The sequence below is a fragment of the Colletotrichum karsti genome (assembly GCF_011947395.1).
Source record: "Colletotrichum karsti strain CkLH20 chromosome Unknown Scaffold7, whole genome shotgun sequence".
In the NCBI taxonomy this organism is placed as follows: Eukaryota; Fungi; Ascomycota; class Sordariomycetes; order Glomerellales; family Glomerellaceae; genus Colletotrichum; species Colletotrichum karsti.
The window spans coordinates 329,248-355,882 of NW_024065907.1; the positions used below are offsets into that span (position 1 = coordinate 329,248).

General features: G+C 53.3%; 9 protein-coding genes across 9 annotated transcripts; 4 read left to right on the forward strand and 5 right to left on the reverse strand.

Moving 5' to 3' along the window:
* On the reverse strand, positions 1–2,969 carry CkaCkLH20_02928 (pfs domain-containing protein; the record flags this gene model as incomplete). Its single annotated transcript, XM_038885647.1, has 4 exons — positions 1–882; positions 1,015–1,197; positions 1,690–2,816; positions 2,870–2,969. The coding sequence occupies 4 exons, from the start codon at positions 2,967–2,969 to the stop codon at positions 1–3; spliced, it is 2,292 nt and encodes a 763-aa protein (XP_038748846.1).
* A 497-nt stretch (positions 2,970–3,466) lies between these two features.
* On the forward strand, positions 3,467–4,332 carry CkaCkLH20_02929 (uncharacterized protein; the record flags this gene model as incomplete). Its single annotated transcript, XM_038885648.1, has 2 exons — positions 3,467–3,888; positions 3,951–4,332. The coding sequence occupies 2 exons, from the start codon at positions 3,467–3,469 to the stop codon at positions 4,330–4,332; spliced, it is 804 nt and encodes a 267-aa protein (XP_038748847.1).
* A 363-nt stretch (positions 4,333–4,695) lies between these two features.
* Positions 4,696–6,021, reverse strand: CkaCkLH20_02930 (uncharacterized protein; the record flags this gene model as incomplete). The annotated part of the gene is made up of 2 exons (XM_038885649.1): positions 4,696–4,789; positions 4,841–6,021. 2 exons carry the CDS (start codon positions 6,019–6,021, stop codon positions 4,696–4,698), a joined length of 1,275 nt encoding a protein of 424 aa, XP_038748848.1.
* Positions 6,022–6,381: 360 nt separating this feature from the next.
* Positions 6,382–8,203, forward strand: CkaCkLH20_02931 (uncharacterized protein; the record flags this gene model as incomplete). Its single annotated transcript, XM_038885650.1, has 3 exons — positions 6,382–6,935; positions 6,986–8,030; positions 8,081–8,203. The coding sequence occupies 3 exons, from the start codon at positions 6,382–6,384 to the stop codon at positions 8,201–8,203; spliced, it is 1,722 nt and encodes a 573-aa protein (XP_038748849.1).
* A 1,740-nt stretch (positions 8,204–9,943) lies between these two features.
* On the forward strand, positions 9,944–10,540 carry CkaCkLH20_02932 (nudix domain-containing protein; the record flags this gene model as incomplete). The annotated part of the gene is made up of 1 exon (XM_038885651.1): positions 9,944–10,540. One exon carries the CDS (start codon positions 9,944–9,946, stop codon positions 10,538–10,540), a length of 597 nt encoding a protein of 198 aa, XP_038748850.1.
* A 1,388-nt stretch (positions 10,541–11,928) lies between these two features.
* Positions 11,929–12,835, forward strand: CkaCkLH20_02933 (dienelactone hydrolase; the record flags this gene model as incomplete). The annotated part of the gene is made up of 3 exons (XM_038885652.1): positions 11,929–12,049; positions 12,131–12,447; positions 12,506–12,835. The coding sequence occupies 3 exons, from the start codon at positions 11,929–11,931 to the stop codon at positions 12,833–12,835; spliced, it is 768 nt and encodes a 255-aa protein (XP_038748851.1).
* Positions 12,836–16,588: 3,753 nt separating this feature from the next.
* Positions 16,589–17,932, reverse strand: CkaCkLH20_02934 (ankyrin repeat protein; the record flags this gene model as incomplete). The annotated part of the gene is made up of 3 exons (XM_038885653.1): positions 16,589–17,411; positions 17,470–17,772; positions 17,823–17,932. The coding sequence occupies 3 exons, from the start codon at positions 17,930–17,932 to the stop codon at positions 16,589–16,591; spliced, it is 1,236 nt and encodes a 411-aa protein (XP_038748852.1).
* Positions 17,933–18,574: 642 nt separating this feature from the next.
* On the reverse strand, positions 18,575–20,439 carry CkaCkLH20_02935 (putative aspartyl-tRNA synthetase; the record flags this gene model as incomplete). The annotated part of the gene is made up of 3 exons (XM_038885654.1): positions 18,575–19,515; positions 19,563–19,757; positions 19,812–20,439. The coding sequence occupies 3 exons, from the start codon at positions 20,437–20,439 to the stop codon at positions 18,575–18,577; spliced, it is 1,764 nt and encodes a 587-aa protein (XP_038748853.1).
* A 484-nt stretch (positions 20,440–20,923) lies between these two features.
* On the reverse strand, positions 20,924–25,885 carry CkaCkLH20_02936 (WD repeat domain-containing protein mip1; the record flags this gene model as incomplete). The annotated part of the gene is made up of 3 exons (XM_038885655.1): positions 20,924–21,143; positions 21,193–24,875; positions 25,331–25,885. 3 exons carry the CDS (start codon positions 25,883–25,885, stop codon positions 20,924–20,926), a joined length of 4,458 nt encoding a protein of 1,485 aa, XP_038748854.1.
* Between the last annotated feature and the right edge of the window lie 750 nt (positions 25,886–26,635).

Sequence of the window (26,635 nt, forward strand, 5' to 3'; positions counted from 1 at the left end):
TCAAACCTTGGAACCATTTTGCGCTCGCGATTGGGCAACAGTGAAGATCATGGCGGCAACGGCAATTCGACCATGTAGATACGTTTGATCCCACTCCGCGGCGGAGATATCGCCCCTCATCAACGGCGCCAGTAGTTTTTCAACTGTCGTCGTCTCTTGTTCAGAATCGCATCTGCCACCATGCTGCATCAGAAAATGTGCGAATTTCGCCTGGCCCGAGCTGAAGGGGCCCCAGTTCAGCACCACAAGGAGCTTCTTCAAGTGGCTACTGAGAAGCTCCGCTTGAAGGGGGTTTCTGTCGATTCCACTGGGCGATTTCTGCATGAGTCGCTTGCAAACCCTCACAACGACTTCCGCGTTGAAGTCGTATTTGCCGCAATTCGGATTGAAGTACCAGAACCGAATACGGAGATGGAAAATCATCCAAGAGATCGCCTCGCCGTGGGTGGCCTCAAGCAGCACCTCGGCAACCGCAATATCGCCCAAAAGCAGTGCAAAATCGATTGGACGAAATCCGTTAAGTTCCCTTGCTTCAGTATCAGCTCCGTGATCAACCAACTTTTGAATCATCCAGGGCTCGTTGTATCCTGCTGCCGTGTGTAATGGTGTCTGCTGATTTGGAATAACGGCTACATTCACGTCAGCGCCGTAGCGGAGAAGTGCCTCCAGTGCATCCTTTCCATCTTCCTTGAGGAAAACTGAAGCTTGATGAAGAGGGCGAGATATCACACCATTGATGTCTGTCATTTCGGAGTTCGGATTGAATCCCAGATCAAGCAGGAAAAGTATGTTTTGATGGCGATTACGCATGGCGGCATATGAAAGGGCGTCCGATGTATTGGGATCGGTGTGCATTTCGTTATCCAGAAGCAATTGGAGCAGCTTAGTATCTTTGGATCTGGCGGCATGGCAAAAGAGCATTTCCGCGTCATGGGATGGAAGGCCATGATTTGCGACTGGCGGTCGGCTCTTCGTCTTGGATAGTTGATTAAAAAACAACTCTGCAAGGCTTACATTTCCGCACACGAAGACGTTGCTTAGTGGAGAGCCTTCACTGAAGCTTTGTTTGACGACCGAAGCACCCTTGTCGAGAAGCAGTTTGGCAGTCTGTTCGTCTTGTGCCATAGTCGCATACCACAGAGCCGTAAACCCGTTGGGGCCTGTGTGATCAATATCGTCCCTTCCGGGTTGCATACGCTGAATCAACTCCTCAGTGAGGGAATGAATCTCCAGGTAAATGCATACTTGCAAGAGATGCGGTTGCTTTTCCGTGACGAACATGGGGCCGAACATGGGGCCCACGATCCCGAACAGGGGATGGTAATGCAGGAGGCACCACCACGAATGAAGGAGAGGTGACGGATCTTGGAAAAACAATGGAAAAGAGTTGAGCAAGTTAACAGCCATTTTCCCGCAGCGAGATGCGTGCCAAGGCCAATTCGCGACGGCATAATTGATCCACGCGTGGTCATGAGTAGAGAAAAATTCACTCTCTGCCACTTGGAAAAGTAAGAATTTCCCATGCCTAGTGATGTGGAGGGCGCGAATGCATCCATGGGCGATCTCTAGATGCGCCGCTTCGTAGTTGATCCGGAATGCGTCAGGAGCCTGTTTGGTACCCATAGGTTTGCAAAGATATTCACGAACTGAGGCATGCATCAGAAATACTCTTCGTTCCCCAGAACTCACTTCCACCCTCGCCAGTGACCTAGACATCGCTACAAGGTCTTCCACTCTTTGGAGACTCTCGTCGGCGGGCTTTTCCTCGTCTTCGCTGTACAGGGCTTCCGCCAGTTGTGGTACGGTCAGGGCCTGAAAAGTTACAGCCACCCATCGAAGGAGCCGGGCTACTTCTTCCCGATCGTCGTCGTCGATCCGCAACAATATTCCGTGGTAAATGTCCTCTAGTCCAGCCGGAATGTTCTTGATCACTCGTCGAATCTCTGATTCGGTGCGTTTCTGCCGAATCTCATCAAGCACGAAGGCGGCCCACAGAAACGTGCCGTTGCAACGTTGTTGAATGTTATGGGCGAGCTTGGACCATGCCTTTTGACTGATCTTCTTATATGCCGGATGCTCCTTGATCCTGGCGTCAATAAAACGAATCACATCCGATGTCATGGTTTCGACCTTCAACTCAAGATCCAACTGAGGACAATTGAGCAGATGAACCATCTCGCGACTGAATATGAGGAGCTTGAAGGTATTTGGCGTTACTCTTCTTGGTTTCGAAGAGCTTTCGGCCAAGCTTCGGAAGAACGTGATGAGCGATTGAAGCTCCCTTTCGTCGCCGTCGAATTCATCAAGTCCATCCGACAGGCAAACCACAGGTCCGAGCGTGGGATCACCAAGAACATCATTGAGAATAGCCTGAAGTGTTGCTGGAGATTCTAGCGTGTGTTTCGTTCTGTTCTCCGTTCCCATGCGGCCGATGGCGTATTTGGCGAGGTCTAGTCGTAGGCTGAATATTTGGTAAAGGAACGTTCTCAGGATGGCGGATGTTCTTCCGTACTCCCCATTTTGTCTCCCGTGGAAGTGATACAGCAAGTGACCGGATCTCGCCTGCGCCAAGGTCTCGAGCTTTTGGGAAAGAAAGACAGACAGCACTGTCTTTCCACGTCCTGGGCCGCCCGATATCCACAGAAGCTGCGAGGTGTCGGATTTTTGCCAAGACTGATACATCTCGTCGTTCAGAATCCACTCGCAAGTGCCTTCGGTTCTCTCTTTGAGGTTCAGAAGCTCTTCTCGGTCGATTTCGGGATCACTGATGAAGAGTGTATCTCTACATCGCTCCAATTTCGTCGCTTCGCTCTCACCTGTGTACCATGTTAGTCTTCTCGGAAGGCACCAAGCGATGTAAACGACATACCCAGGTTGACTTGGTTGATGCCTGTGATGACTGTTCCGCCGGCAGCGACATTCGTGTCCCCCACGGTAACTGACTGTGAGATGTTAGGATTTCCGTCCATAGTCGTGGGTAAGGCCTGGCCTCTGATGGCGTCCAGGCTGGCAGGTGATGAAGAGGTTCTTGGGAGCAAGTTTTTCTCATGGGAGAAAGTGCATATATCGCCAAATATAAGGCAAAGCGACGTCGTGACCTGAGGCACAGAATGCCCGAAGAATCGCCTTTTGTCGCTACTGCAGAAGTCAGCATTATCCAAGACAAAGCAACGGAATTCAGTGCGTGATCGTTTGTCGTGGAGCTCACTGAATCATGCTTCCTACTTCTTGCATGCTGATCGCTTCCAGCTCTTTCATTCTGCTGCACTTTCCACAATGATAGCATTAGATGTCTTGCCTTTCAAACATCCTTCTACAGGTTTCCTGCAAGCAATGAGTGCCTTCTTCCTAGATATAATGCTTGGACACTGGGCTGATAATTGGGAATCTTCTCTACCTTCAAGCATCAGCATTTCCCATTTCTTTCCAGCGAGTTCTCAGAAATCTCGCAACTCCACAAATCATAATGGCCGAAGTACTCGCAGTCGCCTCCGGTGCGGTCGGTCTTATTGCCGGTGCCTCACAAGGCATTAGGGCCCTCTCAGAAGAGATCAATCGCATGCGAAACGCTCCTGAGGACCTCTCGAACGTCAGAAGACAGCTCCAGAGCGTCGAGCACATCGTCGAGAGCATCCGGATTTCGGTCCAGGCTGATGGTGCTGAGACAACTCCGGCCACCCAGAACGACACCATCGTGACTGCGCTGAGAGACTGCAGCAACTCGTGCAAGAATTTCCGTTCCGAGTTCCAAACTCTCTTGGTGAACGGAGAGCCCGGCCTCAGGGAAAGATTCAGAGCCGCCTGGTACAAGAACAGAGTCAACGCTCTCTTGGCGGACATCCATAGCTGCAAGTCGACCGTCAGTCTTGCCCTCAGCGGCGCCAACTAGTAAGTACTGCGCATTGACTAAAGTAGACCAAAAGAAGCAGGCACTAACCTCGGTGCAACAGTTTCGCAGCGTGCGAGCAGTACAAGCAGCTCCAGGTGCTTGCTACGAGAGAGTCGAAGCAACACCAACAGCAGCAGGGCCCCTCCGCTAGTGAGCAGAATGCTCGCATCGATCAGCTGACGGCTGAGTTGGAGAGAGCCATGCCGTGGGCGAGACGTTACCAGGAGCAGGTGGCATTTCTTAAAGCGCAGGTCGACCAGCGACAGACCAACCTGGATATGGGCCATGTGGAGATGCTGAACTCAAGGGGCGCAGTCGGCATCACCAACGCGGACGGAACTGAGGGCGACTTGAATGTCAAGATTGGCGATGTGAGAGCTGAAAGTTCCAGAGCGGTGATTGGATACTCCAAGAATGTGGACGTCAATGCGCTCTTCAAGTGAGTTGGATGTTCGGTCTGGTGCACATTTTGTAGGATAGACATTGTCCACGAAGTGCGGGTTAATGTGCGGCTGTCCTGGATTGCCATATTAGCTTCCGAAATCTTGAACGATTGCAATTTCTTTAACCTTCGATGCGGCCTTCTCGTTCCTGCTTCTGTGGTTGTCGCTGATGACCAGCTTCACGAATGCTTCGATAAGATCAATGATGGCAGCTGAAAGGGAGACCGTAGAGGCGGATACCTTACGTGAGGAACGCCCAGAACAACCACCTAAACTATCAAGTTCAGCTTCAAGAGAGACCTTTCTAGCCTGACATTTCATATTGTTTAGGATTTCTTCTTCGAGTCTACATATGCGTCGTTATCATGCGAGATGGGCGTATTCCTTATTGAAAGCCCTTCCAATCACCATTCTCCTGATTTCGGAAGTACCAGCCCCGATTTCATACAGTTTAGCACTATTAAGCATTAGCTCATGTTCCCTGGAGGAGTTCTTTCCAATGACTTACTCTCTCAATAGTCTCGATGCGGGCATCTCCTCTACGTAACCCATACCTCCGAGAAGCTGAATGCTATCCAACGCGCACTCAGTCGCCCGTTCAGCAGCGTATAAAATGGCACCGGCGCAGTCTTGAGTCTTGATCAAACCGTTTTCGTCAACGGCCTTGGCGGTAGCGTAGGTGTATGCCCGAGAAGCTTGCAGCTTCGTGTACATGTCGGCCAGCTTGCCCTGAATGAACTGATTTTGGGCAATAGGAATACCAAATTGCTTCCTCTGGTGGGAGAAGGGGAGGGCCACGTCAAGTGCAGCTTGCATGATACCCAGGGGACCAGCACTGAGAACGAGACGCTCAAGGTCCAGGCCCTCCATCAGGACCCGCACACCCCCGTTGAGCTTTCCGAGGATGTTTTCGGTGGGTACAAAGACGTTGTCGAAGTTGAGCTCGCCGGTGTTGCTTCCCCGCATGCCCATCTTGTCCAGCTTCCTCGCGCAGCTAAAGCCCTTGGTCTTGGTGTCGACCAAAAACGCAGTCATTCCCTTGGAGGCCTTCTCGGGCTCCGTCTTGGCGTAGACGACGATGAGATCCGCATCGGGGCCGTTGGTGATCCACATCTTGGAGCCGTTCAGAACGTAGCCGCCGTCAACAGCCGTCGCCGTTGTCCTCATGCTGACAACATCGCTGCCGGCCCCAGACTCTGACATCGCCAGGGCGCCAATACTCGTGCCCGCAATCAGGCCCGGGAGGTACTTCTGCTTCTGCTCCGGAGATCCGTTCAATTGGAGCTGGTTGACGCAAAGCTGGGAGTGCGCGGCATAGCTGAGACCAATTGAGCCGGATGCTCTCGAGATCTCCTCCATGACGATGCAGTGCGCCTGGTAACCCATGGCCAGACCACCGACGTCCTCGTCAGCCGTCATGCCCAGGAAGCCAGCGTCGCCGAGCTTCTGCCACATCTCGTTGGGGAAGGCATTACTCTTGTCCGTGTTCGCGGCGACCTCCTCCGTGATCTCGCGCCTCGTGAACTCCTGCACGCGCTCGCGCAACTCGGAAAGGTCGGCTTGTGACGGCGCCTCAAACCCCTTGGGATGTTTGGAGGAATGACGTCGAGATTGGAGGGCGGGGACGGCTACCGGCCGGAGCTGGCGAGCCGGTCGCGCCAGAGAACGAAATACTCGAACACTCGACATGATTGCGCTTCAGGAAAACAAGAAAAGGGGTTTGAAGAAGGAGAATCGTGGCACGCAGGAAGGGAAATTTGGCTTATTGTCTTGTTGTTGATCCGAGTTACCTTAGCTCGACGCCGAGCTGAGGTCCAACCGGGACAAGAAGGTGCTCGGCTAAGGGCGGCTTGTGGCGGGCCGAGGCCAACGCCAATGCCTAGTGATGGCCCGGACGTCACTGGAATGGTATCCCGTCAGCAAGCGAGCTCTCCCCTCGCGACACTCTCCCATATTCAAGGGCTTCGCCGGCTAATGTAGTTCCGTCTCCTTCATTCCCTCCCCCGAGCTGCTGCATCGTTGGCAACACCCCTCGCCCACGTCTCGAAAATGTCTCTCTCACGATCAACACGAGATGTTCTGCTGCTGTCGCGTCAATTGACTCGGTCGGGCGGCTTCAGAGCCCCTCGTCTACCGCGAACCTCCCGAATCGTCGCGACATTCACGCCGCCACATCAGGCGAGCGCCATCTCCCGAATCCAGACCAATGTCGACGCTACGTCCGAGGAGTTCAAAGAGAATGAGCGGCAGATGGGCGAGGTCATGAGCAAGATGCAGGACCTCACACGCAAGGTGCATCTGGGTGGTTCGGCTAAGGCGAGGGAGAAGCACATTGCAAGGAAGAAGATGTTGCCGCGTGACCGAGTCACCGCGCTGATTGACCCGGGAACGACGTTCTTGGAGCTGTCACCTCTGGCAGCACACGAATTGTACCCCGAGGCCGACGTTCCCGCGGGAGGCATCATCACGGGTGTTGGTGTCGTTGAGGGCGTAACGTGTGTGATTGTTGCCAACGACAGCACAGTGAAGGGTGGAACCTACTACCCAATTACTGTCAAGAAGCATCTGAGAGCGCAAGCTGTTGCTCAGGAGAACAAGCTTCCGTAAGACGTCTTTGTGGATTTTACTCTAGACTGTACTAACCTGTCCACAGCTGCATCTACATGGTCGACAGTGGCGGTGCCAATCTCCCCCATCAAGCCGAGGTCTTTCCTGACCGCGACCACTTCGGTCGCATCTTCTACAACCAAGCAAGGATGAGCTCGATGGGAATACCCCAGATTTCGGTTGTCATGGGCCCGTGCACAGCCGGCGGGGCCTACGTCCCCGCGATGAGCGACGAGAGCATCATTGTCGAGAACCAGGGTCATATCTTCCTTGCCGGCCCGCCACTGGTAAAGGCTGCCACGGGAGAGGTGATCAGTCACGAGGAGCTGGGAGGTGGCAAGATGCACTCTTCAGTCTCTGGTGTGACTGACTACCTGGCGGTTGACGACGCCCACGCAATCACCCTGGCCCGGCGGAGCATCAGCAACTTGAACTGGCCGAAAAAGTCACCCTCCACAATGGCACCGTTGCAAAGTTATGCTGAACCGTTGTACCCGCCTGAGGAGCTTCTGGGAATTGCTAGCACAAATCTGAGGAAGCCTCTGCCTATCAGAGAAGTTATTGCCCGCATCGTCGACGGCTCTGAGTTTTCTGAGTTCAAGCAAAACTATGGTACGACTTTGGTGACGGGTTTTGCACACATCCATGGATACAAGGTTGGTATTGTTGCCAACGATGGCATCTTGTTTGCGGAGTCTTCCGTGAAGGGCGCGCACTTCATTGAGCTGTGCGCTCAACGCGGCATTCCGCTCGTCTTCCTCCAGAACATTTCCGGCTTCATGGTCGGCTCTGCTGCGGAGCACGGGGGCATTGCCAAGCACGGCGCCAAGCTGGTGACAGCAGTTGCCTGCGCAGATGTGCCCAAGTTCACCGTCGTTGTCGGTGGTAGTTACGGCGCAGGTAACTACGGTATGTGCGGTCGGGCTTACAGCCCACGATTCCTCTGGATGTGGCCGAACGCGCGGATTGGTGTCATGGGTGGCGAACAGCTCGCCGCAGTCATGGAGACCGTTGGCAAGCAGGTCGATCCTGAGTTGAAGGAGAGAATAGAGCGAGAAAGCGACGCCACCTACTCTTCGGCCAGGTTATGGGTAAGCTGCCTTGTCCACGTCATCCAGCATCTGCTAACCAAGTTGAATAGGACGACGGTATTATTCCCCCTCAACACACCCGCAAGTACCTGGGATTGGGTCTCAGAGCCGCCATGTCGGGCCGTAATGAGGTCAAGGCGGGCGATACCAAGTTTGGCGTGTTCAGGATGTAAAATGATTAGATCTACAGTTATGCATGAGGAACCAAATAAGCGAACAGCTCTCTTCCGCAACCTCTAAAGCTCTGTTTGCAAGGGTCGAGGTCGTTCGGTCCGTTTCTTTCAGGGATTAACATACGTTGATGAACAATACTGGATGGAAGAGACGCTGATTGAGTCATCTTCCATGAGGACCACGCAGTTTTCCATTTTAACCGCGCCACGTCCGGGTCAAGCTTTCGTCCGAATTCTCGAAGACGGCTAGATATCTCGGCCGTGCTCCCGCCCGCCGTTGCATGGTGCTGCGATCGGGCGGCCATCTCCAAATCGGGATCTGGACAATAGCGTCGAGACTTTAAATCAGATCGAATATGAACGATTTCCTGTGAAATGGGACAAAACTTGGCTTGCGGGACGGCCTGCCTAAACGAGAAGTCCATGGGCAGGAGTACACGGAGCTAGTTCTGCAGCGGATCGGACATGAGCCAATTCCATTGCGCGGAGGCAGCTCCGAAGACCCCACCGGCCAACACCGTGACCCCTGCCGGATGCCGGCGGTGAGAACCGAACGCCGCCCTGCTTCGTGCCCGGCCCATCTTTCTCGTTTCTTCAACCGTCGTCACCATTTCTGGGGATTGCATACCGAAACGAATCGCAAAAGCTCCTCCCCACGCATTGGCAAGAAAATTGAGCAAGCCAGCAGCGGTTTCAACGTGGCTTGGAAAACGACCATCCACGTACGTGCTCTTCAACAAGGGCCTGGGCAGGTCATACCCACGATGACTCCCATGCCTTGAATCTTCACCGATTCGCAGCCGGTCAAATATCGAAGGATCAGCCGTCCGCCAGTTGTCTGACCGGTCGAGGATGCGTCAGATGAGACACGGCCTTCCCGACCCGATTGTTGAGCCACGGCGGCCAACAGCCAATCTCAGTTGCAAGTCGAATATCTCAACACTCCACGATGGCGATAGTCAATCACGTTTACGATCACCATGCTACCAAAAGCATGGCACAGCAATGCTCAATGTATTTTACTTTCTGTTTTGCTTCACTTGGCCTTCCGAGCAGACCGCGATTTGTGGGAGTTCCTAATGCAGCACACCACCCCGGTCTCACCGATTGGGACCCCTGCTGACCGGTGAACCCTCACCGGATCCAAACATGCACTTCGTCTCTTTCAGTTCTACCATTTCTCTGGGTCTATTGACGGCTGGTTGGGTCTAAGCAGGCTGCGTCGTCGCTTTCGGCAATGCGTCTTGCTCCTTTCATCGACCTCATCCTTGGCTCGATGAAGATGACAGCATGCAAGTGCAGGGAAGGAGACCGGTCTGCAGGCCATGGCATCAGGACGGTTCCAGGAGTCTGGGTAGGAGCGACGATGATGCAGAAACAAAGCTGGGTAGCACAACGAGATCGCCGGCTCGAGCGAGCAGGCTCCTGTGGTGGTTCACCGCTAGAAAGCTGAGTTCGTGTATATGAAGAGGGCTGTCGTAGTCGGTGTGTTGGTTCTGATTCTGTTGACTCGGGCTAAGACACTGTCGAGAGACTCTTATGTTACAGTTTTAGGGAAGCGTGCCAGGTCAAGACATATACCAAGGACCGTGCTGTGTCTTGTGGAGTCATTGACCGCGTCGTTATCTTCTCTGTCGTTGTTTCCACCGTCATCTTTGTCGTTGGTGTATTCTCTTCTCAACTATCGTTCAACAAATACCCAAACCACACAACCTTCCGAAGCATACAATCTGCAGCAGGATGGCGCCCTCCGCCTTGCCCGACGAACCTCAAATGTACGCCTCGACAGTGGCAGAGATGGCCACCGGCCGCCGCTTCTACCCGTCACATAAGTTCATCACCAGCTGCGGGACAGTCACCGTCGACTTACAATCGAGACGCATCCTTCTCATATATAACAAGCGCCACTGTATCCACCAACTACCCAAGGGTCGCAAGAACATTGGGGAGAATCTCCTGGAAGCCGCGCTTCGCGAGACCCGCGAAGAGACGGGCGTTGCCGTAAGGCCCATTCCGTTGCAAATCAGGACGAGGGCGACGCTGGCAGATGCGCCACCCGGAGCGCCGGATATCACCGAGGGGACAGACAGCACGGAGCCCGTTGCGGTGTGTCATTATCCGGACCCGTGCTCTGGCGCGATGAAGATGGTGTTTTACTTCGTTGCCGAGGGGTCCTGCGGATTGTCGTCAGACGGGGCAACCGGGGAGGACAGGGGGAAGTTTGAAGTTGTCTGGGTTGGCGTTGACGAAGCAGCTGACAAGCTGACGTTTAAGGAAGATGGGATGGTCGTTACCAAGGCGCTGGAGGATCTTAGGAGTTCGGGATATGATGTTTGATGATCTGATGACAAGTGTTGTTGAAAAACATCAATTTTGGGATGGTTTCATGGCAGATTGAACGATTGTGAAACTGATATGATAATAAATATTTGGTGTGAGAAACAGATGTCGAGATTCGAAAGTCGCAAATTGACAGGATATAAATGGCAGAGGGCCTCAAGTTGAATTGTTTCAATTTCCGAGCATCAAAGATATTTAATCCATATGATTGGTACCTTGAGATACTAAGGCGAATGACGTTTGATCTTACATCCATAGTCCATCAGCCGAGCCCGATAGGTCTTTTGCCGCCTCGATATCTGAGATGGAATATAGACTTGGACGTGCGCGGGATAAATTGTGTCAAGGGGAAGTTTATCTGACATTTGACGATCTTTCCCTTCGCACGGATCCAGATTGGAGCACCCAGATTGGAGCTCGGATGCAGATGAATTTAAGCTTAAGCAGAGTCATGAATCTGATAACAAGGCACCCTAGAGCAGGAAACCAACATTTCCGACTTGGTTTAGGAATACAAAAGAACTCATGTAAGAACGGAAGATTTCAAATAGACTGCGGTCTACTCTCGCATTCGACAGAAGCTTGAAACCTCCATTGCGTAGAGTCTATGTATCCCCAGAAGGCCTCGTTACAAACACCATGTCAACCTTCATCATCATTGAATAATGTGACGATTCCAGTGAGAAGCCGGCGCTGGGCATCTGCGAATAATATAATTTGGAATACCCCCACGGAAAACATGACAAAGGCAGTACGTCAACAACCATTGTCCATGAGAACTGCCGAAAATCCCGGCCTAGCTCGGGACCGGCGCCGGCAAACTAGCGGGTCCTCCGGGGCGTCCCACCGCCGGCGAGGTTCTCGATCCAGTGCCGATTCAGTTTCGTTGATGATGTGGTGACATCATCCCCACAGCTACCCCTCCTCGAAACAGCTATCCCCCTTCCCATTTTACCCCTCCATCCCAATCGCGTCTTCCAATCGCGAGAACGCCTCGTCCGAACACCAAGTGGAAAGCTTTGCCCCATTGACCAACCCCCCCTTACCTTAGTCGTCGTCAATAAACGTCAGCGAAAACCGGAGTCCCCTCCAGTAACGAGGAAAAAGAGCCCACCCCATCACCAGAAACAATCCAAGCCACCCGCCCATAATAACACTGGATGTCTTCCCACTCCGCGAAAGCTGCCCGCTCCGCTTCCCAAGCTCTTTCTAGATCGCCCCTGCTCCAGAAAGCAACAACTCATTCCTCCTCCATATCTGCCATAGCTTCGCGCTCAACAACGCCAGCTTCTGTCACGACTGCATCCAAAAGCTTCACTTGCTGCAGTTTCTCCAACGCATCGCCTTTCGCCCAAAACCGTCAGTTCTCGACACAAACCGCCAAAATGGCTTCCACCATGCCCGCCCAGCACGGCCACAGCGAAGGCTGCTGCAACATCCCGCCCGTCGTCTCCAAGGGCTACGAGGCCAAGGGTAGCTACGAGGAGATCGGAGGCTTCAAGACCTGTACGTGACTTTTCATCCACCCCTCAATTGAATACATCATTCATCGTCTGGAGCTATGCATCACTAACCACCAGCCTACAGACGTCACCGGCCCCTCGGACGCGAAGAAGGCCATCGTGGTCACATACGACATCTTCGGATTCTTCCCCCAGACCCTGCAGGGCGCCGACATCCTGGCCACCAGCGACGCCCAGAAGTACCGCGTCTTCATCCCCGACTGGTTCGCCGGCGAGCCCGCACCCATCGAGTGGTTCCCTCCCGACAACGAGGAGAAGCAGAAGAAGCTCGGCAACTTCTTCCAAAAGTTCCCCCCTCCCAAGATCGCCGGCCAGGTCCCCGACTACGTCAAGGCTATCCAATCCAAGTACTCAATCATTGAGGCCTTCGGTGCCCTTGGTGTAAGTCTCCCAAGTTTCGGCAAAGCTTTCACGAGGAAAAGGAACTAATTGAATCCAGTATTGCTGGGGAGGCAAGGTCGTTTCCCTCGTCACTTCTTCCAACAACAACCCCTTCAAGATCGGCGCTCAGATTCACCCCGCAATGGTCGACCCCGAGGACGCAAAGGGCATCAAGACCCCGTTGATCTTGCTCGCTTCCAAGGATGAGGGTGAGGAGGACGTCAAGAAGTTCGATGAGAACTTGAACGTGACTAAGCACGTCGAGACCTTCAAGGACCAGATTCACGGCTGGATGGCTGCTCGCTCGGACTTGGAGGACCCTCGTGTCAAGGCGGAGTACACCCGGGGCTACAAGACTGTTCTCCAGTTCTTCAGCAAGAACTTTTGAGTGCGATGTTATCTCTGTAGTGTCTCAAGTATAGAAAGGATGTCCCAGCTGAGGGATTAGCCATTATCGAATGGAAATAATGTGTTACGACCATCATCAAACCCCCTCAGCAAATTAGGCCAGCCTATTGATTGTTCCATTCGTTTCAATGCGAGGGGGCACTGTTATTTTTTCCTTGCAGCCACTCCTCGTTACCTCTATCATTGTACTCGTCGTTGGTTGCTCTAGTATTGCCCTTTGATAGCTCTAGTGCTACGCTTGTTTTCTGTTGTCATTGTTACTACACAAGTATTCGACCAGGAATAACAAACGGAGGGTAGTGTATCCAAAATCCCCAGCCCAGAGGAAAGAGTTATCATTGACCTATCAGTCTATCAAGTGCTTTGTCCATTCCGTCAATGTTCAACAAAATTCCAATCTCAGCACCTATGTTTACCAGACCCTGTAGCATTGACATTCGCCCATATTCCAGCGCAGATACAAGAGGGTTCTGTTCCATTTCTTCATAGTCCAAATCGAGATCAGATTCCGAATCGTACATTTCCTCCAAGTTTGCTTTTTCGTCACCCAAAAGATGATTGAACAGGTTCTCGTCGTCAACATGAATGGCCTGTATCAACATGTACTTGTGCTTTGAAGTTAAAGTATTCGACCATCTTTTCGCACCGTCCAGCGGCGATATTTCCTCGTCAGACGAATAATATGGTGTGTTGGACCTCTTGTATCGGTGTCTTCCTAGCTTTGTGGCAGCCCAGAGTTCTTTGAGACCTTCATCATTTGTTGAATTCAGGTATCCCACAAGCCGATTTCTCTCGCGCGCCATGTCTTCTGCCTCGCGTCCCATAAATTCTTGGGTACGGGAAGTCTTCATGTTTTTTTCAAGACCTGTTAGATCTGAGCCCAACAGTGACTGGACGTAAGCCAAGGCCTTTTCGGTGGTAACTGGAAATCGTTCTTTGTTGCTCAGGTCATTTTCCGTGCCGAAACCAGAAACATGACAGAGAAGCCATTGGATTATCCTTCGGCATACTTCATTTCCCAATAATACAACCGGTATCAATGGGGATATGCCGTCTATGTCCCGGGCTTCGACTTCTGACGTGACGCTTGAAAGTCTCCGTATGGCCTTGAATTTGCCGCTTGAGATAGCCCACCACAACGGCGTTCGGCCTTGATGGTCTCTAGCTGTGGGGTCGGCACCATGTGCGAGCAGCATTGCCCAGGCCCTGTATTCCGGACCTCTACGCCAGGGGTTCGGTCTTTGACAAGCTGCTAGAAGTGCAGTTCGTCCAAATCTGTCGCAGGCCTCTATGCAGGCGCCTCCATTCAAGAGGGTGCTTATGATGTCAGCATCACCACGTGCCGCAGCCCGAATGAGGGGTGTCTCTTCATCGTCGCCCCGAGATTCGATGTCAGCCCCATGATCTATCAGAGTTCTAACACATGACAGATTGTGACTTGCAACCGCATGCCATAACGGCGTCCAACCCTTGTGATCTCGGCTTTCAATGTTGGCGTTGTGCTGTAAGAGCTCTTCCATTGTGTGTGATAGACCATAACTGGCGATGAGTGACAATACGGTGCGTCCTTCCAGATTTCTGTCCTCTATATCGAACCCATACTTCAGACAAGTCGAAAACGTATCAACATCGACAATAGCACACATCAGGGCGTTACGTCCTGCGTGATCTCGAGATGTGATATCAGCTCTGTATCCAAGGAGTGTTTCCACCACCCTTGACGTGTGCCTATGTTCAGCGGCTGCCAACAACGGTGTTCGACCCCGAGAATCTCGATACTCAATATCAGCGCCATGCTTGAGAAGAAACTCTACTGAACGTGTGTTGATTTTTGCAACTGCTAGTGCAAGAGGCGTCTCCTGGTCTGAATTCCATGCCTCAATTTCAGCTCCATGTTCCAGAAGTAATCCCATCAACAATGTGTCATCGTTGGCAGCAGCTACCAAGAGAGGTGTGTTGTTGTCTTTGTCAATGGCTTCGGTATTGGCCCCATGTTTGAGGAGTAAGTCTACTGAATGTGCATGATTTTTTGCAACCGCCAATATGAGAGGCGTTTTCTGGTCTGAATTCCATGCCTCAGTCTCAGCTCCAAATTCCAGGATCAGTTTCAACAAGAATGTGTTACCCTTGGCAGCAGCTACCAAGAGAGGGGTGTTGTCGTCTTTGTCACTAGCTTCGATATTGGCTCCATGTTCCAGGAGAATTCGTGTTGAGGATACGTGGCCATTTACAGCAGCCACCAGGAGAGGAGTGCGGCTTTTTTCGTCTCGGGCCTCAGTTTCAGCTCCATGCTCCAAAAGCTGTCTTAACGAAGACGTATGATCTTGTTCAGCAGCTAGGAATAGAGGAGTGCGCCCATTGATGTCTCGGGGTTCGACGTTGACGTGATATTCTAGAAGGATTTCAACTGCCGCAGTAAGACCGATCGAAGAAGCAATTGCTAGAGGCGTCATCATGAATGCGTCCCTCTTCTCAAGATCTATCCGTCGTTTCGTTGCGTCCAGAACTTCGGTTGATTCGGATGTTGTTCTTTGTTCATGCGCAAGGAGAACGTTCATCACCTCCACATCTGCTCTTCCAATGCAGAGACCAAGCAGCGAGGTGGTATCATTCTCAAGACGAAGTCCTCGATCAACGCCGAACTTGACAAGCACATCGACCATGGCTCTGTGACCCCTGTTAACTGCCTCGCGAAGGGCTTGCTGGAATGAAATTGAGTCTTTTGAGGATCGACCAGGTCCTTTCCCACAGTTTGAGTTTGCTTCCAATAATAAAACATTTTGTCGCTTATCGCTGTAATTGAGAAGGAACTCCACGAAAATCAGGTGGCCTCTGCGAGCTGCCCACGACAATGACGTTTGGCCTTTCCAGTCAACAAAGTCATGGTCGCGCGCTGATGAAATTTGAGTTTCGAAGACCGTAGTCAACCCAAACCACGCTGCCAGGTGTGCTCCCGTGGAAGGCACTTGCTCACCGACCAGTTCCTTCAGAATGCCTATATTTATCTTGAACATTACTTGGTTGGAGAGGAATTCATGAACACCAGCGGGAAGCTCTCCGGCTTCGCGTGCATGGTCCCCCCAATACATTGTGGCGTAATCGTAAAACGGGATGAACGTATTCCGAAACATCTTGCTCGTCGCGAACTTCAAGAACAGAGGGCTCCGCCACGGAGGAATATCCCAGTGGCTATCTCTGCTGAGTTGGTGGATTTGATCAAGACAGAGATAGCGCACACACGTCCTTGCTATTCCCGCGTTGGCACCAGGAAACAAATTTGCTTTCCTTTTGTTGAAGAATTCTTGGGTGGTTTGGTGAACTAGACGTATGGTGCCACCATCGTCGTCGAGGGTGACTAGCCCAGCACAAGCGGAGATAATCATCTCGGCGGGGGATATGTTGTCTTCGTCAACTTCTGGCTCTCCTTCCTCAAAAGCTAAAGCGTGCTGCAATTCAAGGACTTTCAAGGGCCTCCTGGAAAAGACGATCCAGGAGAGCACCTCATTCGCAAGCTCGACGTGTGCAGGCGGCTGAACACGAATTCTTTCCAATGCTTCTTCGTAAAAGTAGGCATAACTGTGATCCTCTGTTGTAACGGCTATCAGCGTCTTTCGGATGGCCTTGACATTTGTCTTGCAAGATAATGATTCGATCAGTAGCTTAGCCATCAGAAACCTAGCTTAATTAGTAAATTGAAAGTGAAACCGCCGACAGCAGGGAAAAAAAACAGAACTTACATCCCATTGATGCTTCCCAAAATGCCTCTTTTGATCTCCTCTTGAAGCTCGCTACGTTTTTGAACAAAGCTCTGCATATCGGGTATGCGACTCGAAATATATCTTGATACATCGGCGTCGAGAGCTGAAACTTGCACAGAGACACTGCCCTTGAAATGGTCAGAATCGATGATTTCGGGTATTTGCCTCGTTGTTGCCAAGATGTTGGTGTTCTGCCGCTGTTGCAATCGGAAAACTTCCGACAAGAGTGCTCGGCGACTCTTCGTTTCACATTCATCGAGGGCATCAATGATGACGAAAAGTCTCCGGTAGGACGATGCGATAGCTTGAAGCAAATCGGAAGTCTCCTGAAGAGACATGGGAGTTCTGCTCATCTGATGGATCTCGTACATTTCTTTCAAGCTTCTCGGCATTGAAGAACGAGATTGCGCAAGTTGTTTCGCTAGGCTGGCGATGAGATCGTGGTGATTTTGTCTCTCTTGGTCCTTGAAGTTGCAGTATATGTAGGCCACGCCGACGTCAGGATCGTCTTGGAACTGGCGCAGGAGCTCGTCCACAACGGTGGATGCCATGACAGTCTTCCCTGCCCCCGGCATTCCCGGGCAGAGCAGGGTCTTGCTCTTTCCTGATATCCAGGACTTAAACTCTTCAGAGTCTAGGAGCCATTCATTGGTGCCGGCATGTCTGCGCGACAGGTGGTCTCGCTGCTGGCTCGCGTAATCCGTCATAGTCAACCAGTCAAGAATCTCTCTCCGCTGCCGGCTGGATTGGTCGTCATGCATAGAAACTACAACTCGTTTCGTGGCATGTATGGCTTCACTTCAGTTGGAGGGTCAGTTTCATTGCACTAGGCTGGAAGAGGTCATGCCCAACATACCTGTCTCTGAAGCCTTTGATGGCACCGAGAAATGCCACATTCAGACTGATCCTCAAGCGAAGCTTTTGGACATCTTCGGGCTTTAGTCTCAGGCGGCTCCAAATTGCTCGAGGCTTCAAAGCGGCCAACTTCGTGGTACTCAACGACCGGTCCAAGCTGGTGTTCTCATTGTGGATTTTCTCCAGCTCACCCAAGAGCTTGACGGACTCTTTGATCGCCGGCGCCAGCTGTTCCTTCTCGGTATCTTCGAGTTGCTCTTCGACGCTGCCAATATACTCGAGGATGGAGGCGAGGGACTCGATCCTGAGGGCAATTGTTAGACACGATAGCTGAGGCCTAATCTGTGAACTTACTCGCGGCTGAGGGAGTCGAAGTGATCGGGCGCATCAGCAAACCGCTCACGATATAGTTTCGCCTTGTCTAAGACGGCGATGAAGTCGCCGACGCCGAATCCGAAGCTCATCTTTCGAGCTAACAGACAAGGGCAGCGATAACTAGAGTCGCTATCCGGCAAGATAAGATGATCTGGGTGCACGTTGGAGTTGTTGCGGGGAGGTTACCCGCGCAGCCTGATCTGAAGAGATCAGTAGGTAGGCGCAGCCGCCCAACTTGGCAGCGGCAGGTTCGACCTGCAGATGGATCCATGGATGACCGTTGATGATTGGCTGCAGATGAAGAGTCGGCGCATACCAAACCACCAAGTATCCCAAAAAGTAAACGATCTCGTCGAATAAGTACCTGGGAGTCGCGACGGCCTGGAATACAAGAAGGAACCGGCACCCGCATGAGAATTCTTTCGAGAAGAGCGCCTGCTTCTGTATCGCCCGCGTAACTCTCCTACGCGGAGTTCTTCAACAACCAAACACGATATGGAAATAAGTTGCAACTGGTGCTCGGCTCTGAATGAGCTTTACGCCGGTTTACCAATGCGTGCTCCACGGTTCTTCAACCCAATGCTAGCACTTCAGCCCGTGACATCTCTCAATGATCCAAACACGATATGGATATAAACTAACGCAAAAGAGAATCTTCGCCTTCATGACACGTTCTATTCTTGACTCATAGCTAGGCCATCCACGACATATTCTACACCATTTTCAACCATCTAAGGCACAAGTCTCTTGGGGGTACGGGGGTAGTAGCTCGCCAGGTGAACGGAGGGCAGGTTGAGGTACCAAGCGACAACGCGGTCAAGACCGATACCACCACCGCCGTGGGGCGGGACACCGGCGCTGCGGAAGATGTCGACGTACTCCTTGATACCCGGGCTGTTGGGGTCGATGCCCTTCTTGCGAATGCGGGCCTCGAGCACGCTGGGGATGTGGATACGCTGTCCACCGCTGAGGATCTCCTGTCCTCTCATCATGAAGTCGTAGCCGTTGGTGACCTTGGGGTTCTCGGGGTCCTCGAGGGTGTAGAAGGGACGAGCGCCCTCGGGGAACTTGTCGAGGACGTAGAAGTCGGTGTTGAACTTCTTGCGGATCAGAGCACCGAGCGCCTTCTCCTGGGGGGTCGACATGTCCTCGTCGTCGGAGACGTTGCGGAACTCCTCGGGGCCCTCCTCGCGGAGAAGCTTCTGTCCCTCGGCGAAGGTGAGGCGGACCTCCTTGCCGGGCTCGGGGAGGAGGAAGTCCTCGGAGGGGTAGACGGCGCGGACGGTCTCGATGGCCTCGGCGCAGCGCTCCTTAAGGCCGCGGAAGATGTACATGAGAACGTTCTCGAGCATGTCCCGGACCTCGTGGTAGTTCTCCTCGATCTCCATCTCCAGATCGAGACCGGTGAACTCGGTCAAGTGTCTGGGTGTGTTGGAGTTCTCTGCTCTGAAAACGGGGAAGCAGCTGAAAACGCGACCCCTACCGCCTGCAATCTCAATCTGCTTGTAGAACTGGGGAGACTGGGCCAGGCAGGCGCTCTTTTCGAAGTATGGGAGCTGGAAGACGTTGGCACCGCCCTCGGAAGCGGCACCGATCAGGCAGGGAGGCTCGAACTGGACGAAGCCCTGGGACTCGAGGTACTCGGCGAAGAGCTTGCGGGTTTGCATGCGGACTAGACCGGTCAGTACGTATCGTGTAAGAAGGGGTGCCCAAACATACCATCAGCAATGGCCTGCTGAACAGGTGCACGCTTATGCATGACCGGGTTGTTGAGATGCGTAGACAAGCTCGCGCTGGGGGTGTTGTCGATGCTGACGCCCTCGACACCAGCCTTGACATCGTCAACGGCCTTCTCAGCCTCAGGAGCGTTGGGGTCTTCGTCGTCGAAGCTGGAGATGGCGCGGTTGGAGACAGCTTTACACCAATTAGTTGTTGGTCTCCCTGTACTGCTGCAGATCTGCGACTTACCAAGCGACATGCCCAAGGCCTCAGGAGCCGCGGAGATGACGTAGAGCTTGGTGATGTGAAGCTCGTAGTTGCTGACCCTGCAGCTCTTGACGGGCTCGAGGGGCTTCTGAACCGTCGCCTCGACGAGGACGTAGGACTCCAGGTTGACGCCGCCAATCCACTTGACCATCTGCTTCGACACGGGCTTGCCCTCGGCGCTGGCAGCAACGACACCCTGGATCGCCCAGTTGCCGCTTCCGCTCTGTCTCAATTCCACGAAGCACATCTTGGCGCCCTGCATGCGCGAGTTCTGGACCCATCCGCGCAACTTGATGCTCTTGCCGATGTGCTCGTCGCCGACGTCGCGCAGGTTGACGCGCTCGGCCTCGACCTTGGTCTTGTGGGTGACGTCGCCGTAGTTGTCCTTGGCCAGGTCCTCGCCTCCAGCGCCGCCGGCAGCCTTCGCGGCGGCCTCGGCGGCCTGGCGCTCGGCAGCCTTGCGGGCCTTCTCGGCCTCCTTCTTCGCCTTGGCCTCGGCCTTCTTTGCTCCCTTCTTGGACTGCTTCTCACCACCCTCCTCGCCGGCGGGGGCAGCGGCGGCGGCGGGGTTCTCGGTGGGCTTTGCGGGGTCGGTCGGCGCGTCAGCCATGTTTGCGGTCGGGATCGGTTTGTTGGAAACAATTGGGAGTCGAAGGAGAGATTTCGGGCCGCTGGTTTGGCGTTAAGAAGCCGGTCAAATTGTGGTCTGAGGTGGGTGACTGTTCGGTGAGTGTCACAAAAAAAGACCTGGAAATTTCCATGGCGGGGTAGGGGCGCGGGGCAAGGGCGGCTAGCGGTGGCGCGCTGGTTATGACTCAAATCACAGCACTCCAAAATTTGGGTATCTCTCCTTGACATGAAATTGATTTTCAGAAATCAATTGGCGTCGAGGCCAGCGGTGGACTACGATTAACTAGCACTTTCAATCCTCCCTATCCCATTGCCACCAAATTGAACGCCAAATTGCCAGGTATGCTGCCGCCCCCAGAACTGAACGCAACCAAGCGGGTAGTAGTTACACATAACAGCGGCATCTTTCTATGCCGCGATCCAAATACAATAGAGAATGCCATTCATCTTCCAATGGATGCGAACTAAGCAACCAAGGGATGCGTTTCGGACTTCTCGCAGGTGAAGAAGTTCACGTGGTGATCGCCTCGGGCCGCACAAGCAAGAACGGGCCGATGGGGATGGAAAGATGTGGCAGCAATCGGAGATCCCCTGCTCTGTTGGAGGAAGCTCGAGTATGGCTCGACGCGAGACAACTCATGTCCGTCGAAGTTGAAAACCTTGACGGCATGCGCGGAAGTACCACTACGTTTGGGTTAGCATCATCATGGCTGGTGATTGAGTGTCAACTTACACAGCAAACACCGGTAGGTGTTCGTGGGTACTGGCTGTCCGAAGTGTGTCCCGCGTAGTCTGATAAACCTGCAGTGGCCGGTCCATGCGGATGTCCCACAGCTTCACCTTGCCGTTCCTGCTCGCGCTGAGCAACTCTCGTTGTCCACCGCGTTGCATGTGAACGCTCTTGATCCATTGCCTGTCGGTCTCGTCCTTCCACTTCTTAACCATTGAGTCCTGTGCTCTAAGACGAGTGTCGAAAACGCGCACGGCACCGTCTCCAAATCCAGCCACGAGCGTGTTGCCCGTCATCTGATCCGAGGTCAAAGAGGTGACACAGGACCCAGATCGAGCAGGAATGTCCATAATGCATGTCTCGTGGGCCGCAGACCATACTCGGATGACCCGCACGTCGCCAGCCACTAGCACACGGCCAGTCGACTGCTGCCAGTCAAAAACCATGCCCGAGTTGACATTGCTGGGCACCATGTGCGTGAGGGCTCGCCAAGCCGAGGCAAGCGTGATGGACTTGTCCGTGTCGTAGTTTCGGTATATGCGTATGACTCCGTCGGATGAACCAGTCATAAGGAAAGCTTCATCGTCTTCGTTGATGAACTTCATGTCGCTGATTCTTGATCCTTCTGGGTTGCCGTTCGAGAATCTGCTAAGGCGAGCATGCTTCTTCCAGTCCCAGACGCAGACGGTATTGCCGTCATCTGCCACGGCAAGATGATCTTCGAATTGGTGAAATTCCATCTTGGCGGGCTGAGAGCCATTGTTGATGATGCCAAGTTGGTTGTTCCACTTATGGCTACCGGCGTATTGCTTGAGCGGCTGTGTCTCAGTCAGGATGTAATCATTTCGAGCTCTCCTCCAAAGCCGCTCGTTGTATTCGGTGCTTCCAGGCTCATCTGACTCGCTAGGTTTCATTTGAGGCTCAGTGAAGTAGCCGATTGACCATTCAAAAAAGGTACTCTGAAGGGGTAGCCGGGCAGGCGTTTCAGCATCCTCGTTCTCGTCGGGCAACTTGATCTCGTCTGCCAAGTTTCGCTCTACGTACCCCCCAGAGACAGGCTCTCTGGCAATATGATAGTTGGCGTGAATGGCTGTCGGATCGCTCTGTTCTGGTGGTGCAGCAGCCAGTTCGGGGGCCTTGTTCTTTTGAGATCCAACCCTCTGCAGCCCTGGCGATGGCGCCGGGGAAGCAAAGTTGGATTTCTCACTGGATTCTGCTTTACCATCGCTGCCGAATATGGGTAATGTGAATAGCAGGCTTGCAGTGCGACGCAGCAAGCTGGGAGAAGCCAGAGGCGGAGTAGCCATGGCGTTCGAAACTCCGATCGCGTTGCTTCGCTGGTTCAGATTCAGGTGATGCTTGGTCGATGCTCGCTTTGCCCTCTTTCGGATGTCATCAATCAGCGTCTGAGCATGCTCACCAATTGCCGAATTCGCGACAGCTTGATGAACATAGTCGACGATGATGGTAGCATCTTTCTGAACCTCAGGATGGGGATCAACGTTCAGCATTAGAGCATGCTTCCAGCACGCCGCAAAAACGGTGTTGTGGGCGAAGCCGTGGACAGTGGGCTTGATAGTTCCGTCGGCGTTCCTATGCTCTTTCCTAGCATAGTGCAGCCCCATTTTGTGGTCATTGCCATCTTGACCTGGGGGAAACAACAGGTATTCCCTCTCTTCGAGAAGCTGCTCATAGGCAGCGACGATGAACTTGCTTTCGAAGCGGACGATGAATCGCGACAAGAACACCAGAAATTCCCGGCGAACCATGGGACTGCCGTCATTGGCCATGTCTAGTAATGTCCAGGCAATAGACTCCTCAATCCGGGCAACCTCGTCAGTTAAGTCCGTGATGCCCAGGAAAGTACTCATGGCATAGAGCATGGCTGCGCGGACCTCGCAGCACGGATCCTTTGTCAAGAATGACAGCTTTGCAGGGGCGTTCTCCCGAATGCCACGCCATTTTGCCTCAGGAAGCTCCTGCCACAGCTGGCTGATGCACAAGCAAGACCAGTGCCTCAACAAGTTGTTACCATGGTTCTGCACGTGTACTAAACAGTAGGACATGATGTCCGTTTGGTTGCACACTCCCTGGCCGGGCCTGTGATCCTTGCATAGCATGGACAGGATAAAGGCGCACATCGCCTTGTGCTCTGCTTCATTGACGACTGGCAAGCCTTCAGATGGCTTCAGAATCTGAGCGAAATAGTTGTAGCCGCTATCCTTGATGAGGTCACCCTGGCATGAGATATCAACAGCCAGTATCCTCGTCCAGATGAAGACCATAACTGGCTTCAACTCTGCTGCGGCTGATTGCAGCAACTTCAGGACGTAGGGGAAGATGCCGATACTCAGGGCGAGCTGAACAGCCCAAGGTCCCAAGTCGAGGAATCTTCCTAGCAGTATCAGAGCTCTCACTCTATGTTGTTGACTCAGAAGAACCTGCAGAACAACCGGCAGCTGTTCAGGGGGTCTTTGGGACATGGCGTCGCCTCTTGTAAGGTAGACGTCAAATGCTGTAAGCTGTTCTGTGAAAAAAGTCGAGTTTTGGTACTCATAATCGATGCCCTCGTTCTCCTTTCTCTCCAGCATAGGCAGCTGCGCCAGCGCCATGTCGACGGCCAAATCCCAGCTGGCCCACAGAGGATGTTGGCGTGTCTCTGGGAGCTCGGGGAATGATTGCGGATGACAGCCATAAACAGACATGATCCTCTGAGCAAGCAGGAAGTTGCGAAACAAGGCAGCAACCATTAGATCCTGTCTGAAAAACTTCCTGAAGAGGTGTCTTGGTAATGTTGTCCAGGCAATGGTATCTGTGATGGCCGTAAAGATCCAGTTGAGCTCACCAAGAGGAGTCCTTCTTTCTTGCAGCCTCCCGGGCAGCTTCTTGGCCCGTTCTGGTGAGATATTGGTCTTGAGGGGGTTCTGGAGGACGAAGAACCACAGAGCCATCTCGATAGGGGTGGTGAGGCAGGCAGTAAACAGATCGGCTGGGAGCAGAGGGTTGGTCGGCAGATTCTCCTTTACTCCACAGGCAGCGAGGTGAATGTAGGGCCGGAAAGCTGTTTTCTCATAGTTCTTGTCCTGCTCCTTAGCCTCGTTCTCTTCTTCCTCATGTTTCTCCACGAAGCGGTGGTAGTTGTTGAGAATGTTCCCCGCCTCAGAGCAATCCCAGACATAAATTGTTGGAGCATGTAGCCATTGCTGAAGATCGTACAGTGACACGGGAATGTACTGCGTATAATTTTTGTTAAAAACCCAGATTTCTCCGCTGGCAGTGGGTTTCGGCACTCCATGACCATTGTAGTGAAGCAGAACTCGTTCGTCTTTTGCGTTCCTACGCAGAGACTGGCAGAACTTCTTGGTCTCCTCAACCGACGGATCCAAGTACTGTTTATACCTGGTTCGAATAGCCAGTGTTTCGTACTGCGCCTGAAGTGCCTTGCCGATGTTTTCGAGGGCTTTTTGAGGAGGAGGCGTCGTGGGGTCCGTCCATGCTTCGAGTTTTGCACCAGGGTTGGTCTTGAGCTGATCAGGAGGCTCGACCGAAATGTTGAGGCAGACAGCCAACGCAGCAGAGACGGTCTTCAGCCTGTCTCTCATGCGCCAGTCCTGTAGCTCGTGCGACCTTCGTTTCGGTTTGCCGGTCGCCTCGTGCCGTTTGTCTGTCCAGTACATGTACCAGTTCTGGAAGTCAAAGTCAGCATGGGTCAGTGTGGGTGAAGGTATCAACAAGTCCCAATTGTCCAATGAGGTGCCGACCTCGCGCTGAAGGTCATCCAGTTCCATGGCTGCTGAAGCAGTCATTGTTATCGTCCCGGCGGGTGAGTCCATCGCCTAGCACATCCAAGACGCATGGAATGTAGACCAGGAGTTGGGCGATTTGGTGCCCCGCGCCGCCTCAGGACTGGAATTCGAACGAGCATGCTGCAGTCATGGCGTACGATGCGGGCAGCAGAGCACGCCTCTCCTATCTTTACGCGGCACGCGCAGATACTGACTGACAGCGGCTAGGCCAGTCCAGCAGACAAGCGGCAAAAAGGCCGCCACACGACCGCCAAGTGGGGAGGCTTAAAGCTTAGGATGGAAAAGAGGAGGATGCGCAGAGGTGTGGTATCAACGAAAAGAAATGCTCAACTTACATTTGCCAGCGCAGCTATGACATCCGGAGACTCGTGATACTCCTCGAAACCATGTCTTGCGCCCCAATGCGGGATGTCGTCGTCGGAATGGTCAACCTCTTCGGGAGCTGGTCGGCCGCCTCCATATTCGCTCTTGGACCGCATGAGCAGCGGCTTCACGGTTGGTCGTTTCGGTCGGTCCGAGTCGGATTGCTCTCCGGCTGGGAAACCGATAGTGGGTATCTGTTTGTTGCCGGGCGCGCTGGATGGGCGCCTGGCGGAGCTATCGTCATGGCTCGTGGATCGTTGGAGGCCTGAGGGAGGATAGGCAGTCGATGGAGAGGGTTGCGCCGTCGCATCGGCAAAGGCAGAGGCGCCGTTCGGGCGCTGGATGGGTGGCATCGTGGGGCTTTCGTGAACACCCAGAAGCGCAGTGCTGTTGGTCCTTCGCGAGAGGCTGGAGTAGTGGCGGGGTTGAGAGGAGGACAGTGAGGGCTTCGAGAAGCTCGACTGTCGGAGATGGTTGGCGGGCGGAGGACGGGGATCGGGTTGGTCTTGCGCGGTGGCAGCAGTCATGTTGTCGGGACGTCGGCGACGGTTGGATATTTAGTACTGGCGTGCGAACCACCTTTTCAGCATTCACCGCGACGGCATTTCGGTGTTGCGGTGGCCGCGTGGATGAGGTGGATGTAGATGGTTACCGGCGATTGCGTCGGTGACGCGAATTTGGAGTTTTTGGAGAGGTGAGTGACAGGTCAGGTCTGCCGGGTTGGCGTTGGCGGCGTGGTGCCAGCGGCTAGCCTGGCCCAACTCAGCGAGGTGAGGTGGTGCTCAGGTGCGGTGCTTGGCCCGCGGGAACAGCCCGGGCACCTAGAAAATTAGGAATGGGACCTTGAGCTGAGGTCAGCTCTGGGCCAACCGACCTATCAGCAGCTGTGTCTGCCCATTCGCCTTATCTGACTGATGTGGTTTCTGCGATTCGAAAGAAGCTTCCGAAAATTTGAAGAGCCTAAAGAAAGCTTTTATCGCGAACGCAATTCCTAAGCAGATCGGGGGATGACAGTTATTCGTCATCAAGTCACTCATAAGATCTGGAAACCAGGGCAGTTCGTCTCATGCTTCGGTGTGCACCCCAGAATGACCCTCACCCAGTGGAGGTGACCTAGATGTATCGGTGCCGGCACAGACCGAGGCCTTCAATGTTGGCGACCCGATGCAACTGCAACTGACCTGTCCCTGACCGCCTTTCAACTCCACCTCTCCGCATCTTCGCTGACGGCCAGCGGCTTGTCGGCGAGTCCAGCGCAGCAGCACCCGATCCGAATC